At 38.9% G+C, this 12,159-nt stretch overlaps 1 protein-coding gene across 4 annotated transcripts in view; it reads right to left on the reverse strand.

Moving 5' to 3' along the window:
* The window catches only part of htr4 (5-hydroxytryptamine receptor 4), a 161,665-nt gene that overhangs the window by 105,553 nt on the left and 43,953 nt on the right, over positions 1–12,159 (reverse strand). For all 4 annotated transcript variants that reach the window (XM_061048563.1, XM_061048564.1, XM_061048561.1 and 1 more), the window contains one exon: positions 8,465–8,543. In XM_061048563.1, coding sequence (XP_060904546.1) covers positions 8,465–8,543 — 79 coding nt within the window. The remainder of the gene's footprint in view (positions 1–8,464; positions 8,544–12,159) is intronic.

Genomic DNA, 12,159 nt, shown 5'->3' on the forward strand with positions numbered 1-12,159 from the left:
CGACATCAAATGACTTCAACATCACATCAAAACATTAAACTTCATCTAGAAACAAACAGTAGTGAAGCTAGACACTTATCAAGCGGCCATTTCTGACAAGTTTGGACTGAAAATTGGCTGGGAATTACTTGGTGATGTAGTTAGTTTAATTTCGGGGCGGCTGTGGTTCAATTGGTCGGGTCGTCGCCTCTCAACCGGTCTTGTCTTGTGGTTTATGAAAAGAAAATCAGCACATTTGACATTTGTCACTCGCTCCCGTTGCTTCGGTGACGGTGTATGAATGGATTAGTGTTGTACTTACTTACTCTCTGATGTATGTCGCTTTGGATAAAAGCGCCTGCTAAGTGAATTGTAACATTGTAACATTTAGTGTTTCACCTTTGTTTAATAAAAACTCTTACAGTGATACTTGAGTTATGTTTTCATGCATCTTTTCAGATTCATCTTTCAGCCCCATTTGACAAATAAATTGTGCAGAGATATAGAGCAAAAATATGGATTTATTCCTGAAAGACATTAAAATCGTAACACAGGAATATAAAGCAAACAGTAAAGTGTCCTCTTTATATCCTTCACATCATTAAAATGCACTTCCCTACTTCTGTGGGAATGTTTGTACGCGTTTGAGCAGAGATTCCAGAGCTTGCTAATACTGTCAGATCTTACTGTAATGTCTTTGCAGCAGTCCTGACTGTGTGTGTGTGTGTATCAAAGAGAACAGCTCTGTGGGAAAACACCGGACAGACTTTAGCTCAGCGCTGCTTGTCAGCACAAATTAGCTAATTGTTCAGCTCAAGATGAAATGTGACATAATTGTTTCAACACATGGCTGGAAAAGAATCAAACCCTTTTTATTTGTTCTGCCTCAGTGTCATTAAGATTGAAGGGGAATCTACTCCTGCATCCAAAGCGGAAAGATCGTCACAACCTTAAAATGCTGTTTCTTTAACCATCTAGTCTACAACTTTTCCTGTCTGCTGTTAAGTAGTTGGCAGGTGGTGTCCCCTCTTTAAGTTGAAAACAGCGGCCTCTATAGTTGATGTTCAAGAAACCAAAAAATGAGTCTGAAAAGCACCAAAATTCTCGAGAGTTAAGCGATGAAACAAAACTCTGATGGGGGAATACAGAGTTAAGTTGTTGTACAATGTGTCTCCTCCAGTAACTTCTTTAAAATGATATATGAGCATTAAACTCCATTTAGTGAGATTTGATTTAACACAACAGTGTGAACCAACCTGTCAGCCACCTTAGACAACATCCAGCCTCAAAAACATTGTCCCTTTTTACTTTGTGACCCCCGAAATCCACGCTTTCCAAAAGCTGCACCCACACAGAATCTTTTTGAGGAAGATGCCATGAAATCCATAAAGAACAGTCTGATTGAGGATCTTGTCAGATCTCGTCAGGATGTTTTTTTTTTTTTTTTCTGATAGTAGACGATCAAAGAGCTGAGGGAAGCTCTGACGGCTGAGTTGCCATGCAGGTATACGTGGAAGTGCAATCTCTGACAGGTGGGATAAATCACCTTGTCAGGCATTACTTGAAAGACTGTATGATGGAGGTGTCAAAGCAACACACTCACACACATTCTCCACCTCTTGCCGACTCCTGTCCTTCAGGGAGAATGACAGAATCAGAGGCTTGGCAGATGTCACATTCATCGCTTGAGGATTTGAAAACATCATACAGACATGACCCTGCTTCTTTCTTTCCACTGTCTCAGATTACGTGTGTGCATGTTCAGCTCCTCTGTCAATGTGTTTTTTCTATGAATGGAGGATTCCTTTTTTTTGAGATTACGTAAGCAGCTGCTGAATGAAATATTTTGTCTGGGATGTAGAAAAGACGCTGTATTGTGTGGGCGACCAAGTCTGCACGCTGTTACACAGTCACCAAGCGGCATAAGTAGGTCTCGAATGGAGGGATAGAAAAAAAAAAAAGTATAACAGACTCAGAGATTGTGCCCAGAGTTGCTGTGAACACTGCGGCGCAGAATCAATGTGTCAGAATTATTTACAGGCTGCTTCAGGTGACAGATAATAAATGGATCCATGAATCTTATTCCATTGTGAGATTTTACAGGAGGGCTGGGAATAAACCCCGACACATATTACACAGAAGCCAAGAAATGCTTTTTTCCCCATCGTCTTACAGCATGAAAGAGATCTTTAACTCCGGGGGTAGCCTATATATTTTGGGGGATTTTTTTGATTCTAGATATATATTGATGTATATATATATATAGAGAGAGAGAGAGACAGACAAGAAATGGGTGGAGAGAAAGTAGGGGATGACATGCATCAAACCGTGTCAGGATCGGGAGGAAAATCAACAACCAGTTTCGATGAGGACTGTGGTCTCCGTCCATGGGACGCCTGGAGAGCTAAACTGGCATCCCAGTGAATTTTCTTTGAGGTAGTAAGACTTTTAACACTTTTAAGCTCCTGTGATGGACTCTGTCGATTTTGGAAACACCTGGGGACAATGCAGTACGTCATGTCTTTTTGCTGATGATGTCCTGTTCCTGTGTGAGAAGTGTTTTCTGACTAAATATCTCATCCTGCTGTCTTTTAGCTGTCAAAAAAAAAAACAGGAACTGTGATACTTTGCAATGGAAATTGAAAATGAAGGCACTTTCAGAGGTGCTGACACTGACATGTGGAACAGTCAATAACAATAACTACGTTGGAATTATTCATCTGATTCTGGGTGGCTTGATTGAAAACTTCTCCCCCCCTCACAATTTTTGAATAGATTACATTAAATCTGTTCTTTCCAGTCCATGCATCAGATCTGTGAGGCTTAATTTACAGTTTTTAAAGAAAAAAACACCAGTCCTTTGTTGGACTTTTTCTCCTTTTAGAGGAGAAGATCTCTTCTTGTTTATGGTATATCAACATAAATAATGATCTGTTCTGTTCTGTAATGATTTTGGAAAAAGAAAACTGGTTGAACACGTGCAGCTGAGATGATAACTCCTCCACACTGTGCAGAATTAGGACATGTGTCTTGGTTACCAGGCAGGCAGTTCCATAAGTTTGAGCCTCACGTGAACGCTATTAAATGTCTACATCACTATCTTCACCCGGAGATAATGGTTTACATCACTCATCAATGTCATGCTTCATTCATGAAAGGATACATAGATTAAGATAAGGACTGAAGGAGCTGAACAAATGAGCAAACAAAAGGATGAATGAGCAGACAATTGACAAATGTACTGTAACAACACGAGCGGGCAGGGGCGACCTGCCGCTCTGCATCTCTGTGTTTGGAGTCACGCTGTCGGGGGGCCAAAGTTCCCTGTTGAAGGAAATCATCCAGAAAACAGGATCTGTCACAGGACACCTGAGGTACTGAGGAGGGGGAGGGCGAGCAGCCGAGCGAAAGGGAGGAGGAGAGAGAGAGAGAGAGAGAGAGAGAGAGATGGCGTCTGCTATCTGATCTCTGACTGAATGCTTCATATTGACATATGGCTGAAACATGACGGTCCTGTTCCGGAACGATCCTCCTCGATGGTCATGAGAAAACCTCTATGAGCTATTGCACTGCAGGATGTGTTTGACAGGCGAAACATTAGTTGTTGGTTTGACATTACCATTTGTGGGGCAATTGAGTCTCCGTATGGGACACTTTTCTTTCAGAGTCGCAGGGTCTTCTCTCATGATGGCTCTCGCTACTGAAACACGAATGTCACAAATTATTTTTCCATCAAAAAGTGGAAATGCTGGAAAATGTCTTGTGATTTATGAAAAGAAAATCAGCACATTTGACATTTGTCAAACAAGAAGCAGGCTGTTGACTTTTGCTGCCAATCAGACTGTTCAAACTATTTGGCACATTTAGCTCTTTCAGTCTCTCCCTTTGTTCTCTGTGCACATCCAAACCTCCTTCAATTATCAAGTGTTGCTGTCAATGCTAGCTACACTGATTGATGATATTGTCTGTGTTTTACTTTTGTGACACATCCACCATAGGTTTAAAGAAAAAAAATCTGTATTTTTCTTTCAGCTTTTTCCTGTTTTATTTTATTTATTTAATGAAATTCTGTGGATTTACAGAGATAAAATTTTAATGTTACCCATTAAATTACAGGGAATTAAACATTACATCAGATTACGTCAATTTCAAGATTTATGTTGGAGCTTTTTGTGCCTTTAATGGAGAGACAGGACAGTGGACAGAGTTGGAAATCAGGGAGAAAGAGAGTGGGAAATAACATGCGGGAAAGGAGCCACTGTCGGGACCCGAACCCGGGTCGTCCGCCCAGAAAACCACTAACCACTGCCCCACCAGCGCCCCATTCATGGTTTTACATGAAATTGTTCTGTGTTGTAGTTGTGAAATATGCATGAAAGATTGTGATTTGTTAACTATTTTTGAAGATGAAATCAAGAAAGACAGATTCTGTTTATGACTCTGACTGTGATTTCTGTTTTGCAGAACTGAAGCATTCCCAGAATAGCTTGCTCCAAACACCTCTGATTATAATTCAGTCTGCACCGGTTGGTGAACAAAACAGAATGTGAAGGTGGCCAAACTGAAGAAAGATCCATTTTAGATACCGCTGCTGCAGCCTAAATCTCTGTGTGCTTTAAAAACTATTATTCAACAAGAGTCCAGGTGGAAAGACAGGTTCTTCTACATCTGCATTAATACTGTAAATATGTATTTATGATGATGCATTTAAAGTGCATGCAGTAATTACTTGATCGACCCAAAAATAAACACTAATAAATTGACCATGATTTTCATCATATTCTGTGTAGATAGATGTACAGAGCTGTTTTAGTTTATGTTCTTTCATTTATCTATCGTGTCTTTTGACCTTCTGTTTGTCATGTTTCATTCCTACATAGTTGGATTTTGTTGTTGGAATGGTTTGTAAGGCAACGTCTGATGTTGGTTTTGGTAAAGTAGTTTAAAAATATAAACCTATCATGGTAATAAACATACACATGGATGATTTGATTATTAATGTTGATGAACAGAGGCAAACATGCAGTAATACTCTGTCGTACCTGTGGTGTAATACATTTGGAAATTAAAGGTTCCAATTAAACAGATGTGATTTTGATCATCGCGATCATACGATAATGACTTCAAACCATCTGTGCATTCACCACACAACAATGTTACAATCAAATCTGTGTGACCTGACTAATGTGTCATCACACCACTTTCACAATGGACTTGGTTTTTACACAGTGATTTAGAAACAGGCTATTACTAATTAGTTCTGTCTCCCTTATTCCTAGAGGACTCGGCTGATCCAAGCCAGAGCACCTGGGCCCGCTGCATAAAAGCCAGACCCCAGTGTGGCTCTCTCGCTCTCTCTCATGCCACATGCTCTCATCCCACCATCATTTGCACATTTCCGTCTTTGTTATATATTTTGCTTAATTATTCCCACTCATTATGCCACACATCCACATTTACACTACTGACTTTACTGATGGACACACTCCATGTTTGCAATTTTACATTCAATGGTTTACCTTTTTCACAATAAATAATCATTATTTGAAGTTGACTATCGTGTCCTTCCCATATTTGTCATGGCTCTTGAGCTGGGTTATCACAAAGAATATTAGATCATTATGGTTTTAATCATAAAGCTGCCTGTAAATTAAGCATGTGGCATGATTATTTGTCCCAAAGATCATGCTTAATACTGTGGTAGCTATATGTAGAAGCTCATTACAAAATGTCACCTGTGCAGGGATGCTAACAAAATGTGGCCCACATTTGGCACAAGAAACAGATGCTAAAAGGTGTAAGAAATGATTAAGCTGCCATAGTGCCAGAACATGCTGTTCAACATGTATTTTATGACAAATATATGTCATTTCTCCTTGTCAGGCGGAAGCAAAATCAGATAATTTATCCACTAATACAGAGTAAAAACCGGGCTAATGATGCTAACAACACAAAAACGCATATGTGACCACACTAAACACATGTGACACACGGAGGTACAGTGTGTATGTAGGATGCTGCGTTGGCGGATGTGTCATCTGACTCTGTGCCATACATGTCTGTTCACAGCGGCTGGAGGCTCTGTGTTACGGTCATCAGAGAGGGATGGATCCGCTCAGAGCACCACAAATCAAAAGTAGGTCATATAGTGTAACCACAGCAGCTCATAAAAAAGCTTTCATTACACTCTTAAAGACATTAGTCCTCCCACTTAATCCTGTAAATATAAATCTCCACCAAACCTCCGCAGCCTTCTATCTTCCTTTGATAAGAACAACATCAACTGCTCATTTTAGTTTCTGCAACATATTTAAACTGTTTTTTGTACTTCTCTTTAAAGCTTGGTGGAGATAAAAAAAAAAAAAGCTAAAAGAAATACTAAGTGAAGACAGTAAAGGTATAATATGTAGAACTGTATTAGAACTAACTAGAACTAGAATACTAACTTTACCTCAATTATTTCCAACAGTTATCAAAGCCTGAGAAAGCCTTAAGTTTATAATAATAACAGGAAGTGTCTTGTTTATTGTTGCCGTGGAAACACATGGATGTTACGTCAAAGACCGCTACATAAGGAGGCAGGAACTGCTACTGACGCTCTGCTGCTCGGGGGTTGCATCCTTTGTTGTTGTTTTGATCGAACTCTGAGACAACTCAGCTGAAGAGTTAAGAGTAATATCTACCTTCTGACATTAGATATTTAGCTTTTTTAATCGTCCTCTTTAGCTGTTTTCATTTACTTTTCATTTCCATAACAAATTCCTTTTTTCCGGAAGTTAATGTTGTAACCTGTGGTCTGCCACAAGTTCCTTATTTTCTTTCGAAATAAAAGCAGGTTTGTATCCAAACAAGTAAAGTACCCTTAGCTTAAGACAAAAATATGAAATAAAGGCATAAAAAACATTATTGAAATACAAAATAATGGAAAATAAAAACATGTACAGTAATTAAAATGTGATAAATAATGATTCAATATTTCAGTAATTAATCACCATTAAAAAATGTGATCACTTGACAGTGACTTCAAATGCAAAGTCTACCACTAGTGCATGAAGTAAAAGTCTGTCTGTATTAGCTTTTAAAATAAGCTTTAACGATTAACCCTAAATGTTTAATTTAAATGTTTAAAAGTGTATTTACTGCTGATTTCCGCCATATGTGTTCAAACCAACTCCATTCAGACTGAGATCTGTGATTTTTTTTTACACTGTTGCATGATTCAGAATCGTTAAAACATTATCTATTCTCAAACCTTTAAGTTCTTAAAGTACTGAACTTGTGACTTTCCTCCCTCTAATCATGGGATGGTATTTTTTCTGTCTCACAGTCTGATGCTCAAAGTAAGTTATTAAAAATGTGTTCCTACTGCGAGGATCTCTGCATCACCCTCAGGCTAAAGGACATCATTAGCCAGTAAGAGCTAGCAATCTAATGACTCTTTGCAATCCACAGCAAAAGGAAAAAAACACTGCAAACAGTTTCAGCATGGTCCCTGTTGTAATCAAACCAACAGGCCTAAGGGGGAACAACAGTCAGTGAGCAGCACAGGAGAAAACCCACACAGTCTATTGTTTCCTCAGATGAACCATAAAGTTAAGATGAAAACGACCTTGAAGAAGGCACCAGGTTAATCGATTCTTTTGTAACCTGCTGACATTTGAGACTTTATGGTTACACAATACAGCAGCAGAGTCTGCTTTCACTGTAGATTAAGTGTCTTTGAAGATGGATGCCGTTTGTGTGCATAAATATAAATTCAGATGCATACAAAATCCTGCAGCTGTTGTGTCTGGGTGGATTTTAAATATCTGAGGCTTTCACCTGTTGCAAGCAAATGCTATTTTCTTTATTTTGTGGCGTCTGTTTGTAAATTGTAAGCTCTTAAAATATCTAAATTCCTTTTGACATAAGAAAAAAAACAGGAGAGATACATTGAAATATCTAAGCTCATGAAAACATAGAAATTCCAAAAATTTTAAGGAATGCAACATTTTGCATGATTTCTCAGAAAAGCCGTGACACTTATTGAAGATGTACATCGGAGATATCTTCATCTGGGAGTATTCATTTTTGCTGATTTCAGCTATTCATGTTGTAGGATCTCTGTGTGTGTGTTTTTTTAATGCATTCTTCAGAGTCAAGAGTTAAACGTTTCATTTTTTACTCACTGCACAAAAGCGGACAGGCCTGAAAGCCAATGTTGTTTGGTCCAGTTTTGTCCGTGTTTAGTTAAGTTTTAAAAAAAATGCATTATACAGTATGGGATCTTTTAAAGTTTCTTAGAGGCTATAGAAGGTCATATTCCTTAAGTTGGCCTAAAACCATGAAAACTAAATGTCATTAGTTTTCATTTGAGTGAGGGATCTAGCTCTTTAGAAGGTGGACGTGTTGAAGTGTTTGTGTATTAATAATGCCTGTGACCATGATCAGGAAGTGTTGGATCAAAAACACAGATTATTTGACGCTGAAGTTGATGAACGCTCACCTCTCACTGACAAGCTCCTCCATCACCGGCATCTGGCCTGCAGCGCTGACATTCATGTAACCATAAATGCAGGGAGTCCCTGTGGACAAAAGATCACAATTAACAGTTAACATCGTCATTTTTATTATCATACACTGAACTTTTAAGGCCAATTTAAAACTATTCATGCAGATACTCTGTAGATTGCATTAACATAAAATTAGTTTGACATTTTAAGGCCATTGTTAATTGACCGGCTCTGTGTTTCCTGTATCAGTTTTTAAAGGGCAGTCATCTTGGATTTACAGTAGGAGCGGTATTGATTATAACATCTTGATTTCTTCAGGCAAAGTTGCAAAGTGCTTCTGAACCAAACACCAAACACAACAATAACGAAAAACACAATAAAAGTGCCAACCTGACCACATGAACAACTGATACAGTTAAGTGCTGACTAATGATGTTTACACACATTCTCAAACAGGAATAAATCCCTGCAGTAATCCATTGACATGATAGCAAGTACAAGTCATTTAGATTACATTGGCTTCAAGGAAGAATGGACTTTTTGATCCAGTAGATGTCGCCCCTGAGCACCAGCATGAAACCAAAACAAACTTCTGTTTAGCGACACCTCCGCCATACTGAATCCGCCGCTCTCCTACAGCGACTCACCTCCAAACCCCTCCCCTAGCGTTTTCCGCAAAAGAGTTATCAAATTGGAACACACCACAATTAAGCACTAAGCGCTAAGTGCAAGCGGCAGACAAAATTGTCCTTGTCTCAAGCTGCATTGTTGTGTTAGCATGCTAATGCTAGCGCTCTTTATTTTGCTCCAAGCTTCACATTGCATGTAAATTTACACGGAATGACCATGATCTAAAAACGCTTATGTGACTTTCAAATAAGCAGTGAGTACAGTATGATATTCTTATTTTCTCTAGTCCCTCAATTGAACAACTTTTATACGACAGGGGATGAGCCGGCGGGCCGTCCCATCCATGTAAACGCAGTGTAGCTACGGCTCAGCCAACATCACAGACAGCGGGACTCACACGTTACACTCATTGTAGACAGTCATGACTCAGAGATATTTACAGAGGATATACTGGATTTCTGCTGTATTTATGTGCGAACGGTGTAGTTAATGCAACATTTCCACAGAAGCAGAGTATCAAAAGTGAAGGTCGGTCAGACAGAGAGGTTCAGGAACAGACCACGGAGGATCGTGACCTGCAGATTTACCCCCTGAATAACAAAACCCTTTATGCTTCAGATGCACAGGCAGCTGTCAGTACCATTTCATCATGTCGACATTTAAAGCTGAGACACTGCTGCATAAATCCAACATGCAGACAAAATGAACAAAAATCCTCATTTTATCTGCAGTGTTCATAAGAGCACAACAGGCAGAGCTCAGTGCCTTACACAATAGTAGAAGAGTAGTGTGTTAAGCAGCATGAATACTCGTTTTTTTATGTTCTGAAATAAGCAACAAAGAGACAATTTCACCCCTCGATGTGTAACAAAAACGTCACACACGAACGTTATTGTTGTTTCATTATTTCTCTGTCGCCGTTGTTGTAATTTGGATTATGCTCAGTTTTGTGACATCTACAATAATGCTGTAGTTTGTAATCTTCTTACACAATATTCATTCTGTCTCTCTCACACAGATTCATGAGACCAAAATCATGCAATCACATCGACACTGACTTCAATTACATCACAGTTCATGGATTACGATTCAACAGATGGATATGCTCTAAATGCCAAACACACACATACTGGACTGACATATTTGGAGTCAGCTGTGGTTATGGATTATGGATGACTTATTCTGAAGTATTTACAGACTCCCAACATCCCCTCAGTGTAAGGCCAAGTCATGTTGAGATATTAAAACAATTAACTTGTTATAGAGTCCCAGTCCCTCCAGGATTTTTTTGTGGTGGTTGCACTTTAGATTCTTTTTGATAAATGTTGATGATTAGGAAAAGAGGAAGGTGCACATTCCTCTCGCTCCTAAATCAATGTTTATCTTAAAATATGTGTGAATGAATTTGTTCTTTAAAAGGTTACTCTAGTTAATAGTACTTTAAAGGCTTTATATGTGATTTTTCACACTTAAATATAATAGAAATCAAGTATATCCTCTGAAAATAACTCTGTGAGTAATGACTGTCTACAATGGGTGTAACACCTGAGTCCCACTGTCTGTGATGTTTTCAGAGTTTTTTTTCTGTATGTTGACATAGCCGGCCCGACGGCTGACTCCTCCCCTCGCGAATACAAGTTGTTTAATTGAGGGACTAGAGAAAAGAAGAATAACATACTGTACTCACTGCTTAACTGCGTTTCTAGATCACGCTTATTTTGGGTAAATTTACATGCAGTGTGAAGATACGAGCATAATAAAGATCGCTAGCATTAGCATGCTAACCCACAATGCACCGCAAGTTGTTTTGGTTTCATGCTGGTGCTCAAGGGCGACATCTGCTGGATCAAAAAATCGCATATAAAGCCTTTAACATGAATTAAGTTGGTTTTTTTTGTTAAATTTAAAGAAAAAGTAACATTCTTTAATATTGCTGCCTTCACATGCTCCTCCTTCCTAACATATCCATTATGTTATTATGGTTACATTTAGAATAAAACTGAAAAGGTTAAAGGTCAGCTGTACAGACGACTTGAGCGCAGTGACATATAAGAGTGTCTCTTTGGATAATCTTCATGCACAAGTCTATATATGACCCTGTCACGATGATTCATTCTCAGCATTAATACATGTACAGTAAACTCAGATTAAAGGAGGCCGTCTTAATCCAGTGTCACATTAATACAGAAGGGTACAGGTCTGTGCTGGTACATGTCATGTCAAATACTATACATTCACACAAAAGTACAAATACACATGCATAATCATCCACTGTACTAAGCCGAACGAGCATCAACATTTATTGATTTGGTTTTGTATTGTACAGCAAGCTTTGCATTCAAACGTCCTCCAAATGGTACATATTCAACTCAAGCATCCACATTAAAGCCTATCTTACTGACTTTAACATTTCCGTTTTTAAAGATTATTTTATCAAAGAGGGTTCAGCTCTTACGTCCACATTTTCACATAAGTTGAACACCAGCTTTAAAAAAAAAAAAAAAGCAAATCAAATCACGGCATTTTAAATCTATAGCATTGTCTGTTTAGTCCGTCTCAATTCAGAGAAAATCTTCTTCTTTTCTTTTATTCCAGGAGGTCAGAGGACAAGACCATTCTTTCAGTTTTTTTGAAATCCTGATGAAATACAAATGAAGGGTCTTCATCTCATCTTCAAAATGTCAGGAACCCTTCAACCGGCAGTTTTATTACTTTCAAATCTGCAATGTCTTCTGTGTGCACGCAGGAAATACATCCATCCATTATCCTTACAGATTGCCCTGTTTAAGGTCACAGGGAGGGCTGGAGCTGATCCCAGCTGTCATAGGGCGAGAGAGGGGTGAACCCGGGAATATATGACAATCACAGGGCTGACATATAGAAACAGACATACATTTCACACTCACACTTATACCCATGGGCAATTTAAAGACTCCCCAATTAGCCTAATGAGCATGTCTTTGAACTGTGGGAGGAAGTCGGAGTATACCCGGAGAGAACATACGCTTGCACGAGGACAACGAGCAAACAACGCAGAAAGGGTCCTGTCCGAGTACCA

Source organism: Labrus mixtus, chromosome 10 (genome assembly GCF_963584025.1).
Source record: "Labrus mixtus chromosome 10, fLabMix1.1, whole genome shotgun sequence".
Classification (NCBI taxonomy): Eukaryota; Metazoa; Chordata; class Actinopteri; order Labriformes; family Labridae; genus Labrus; species Labrus mixtus.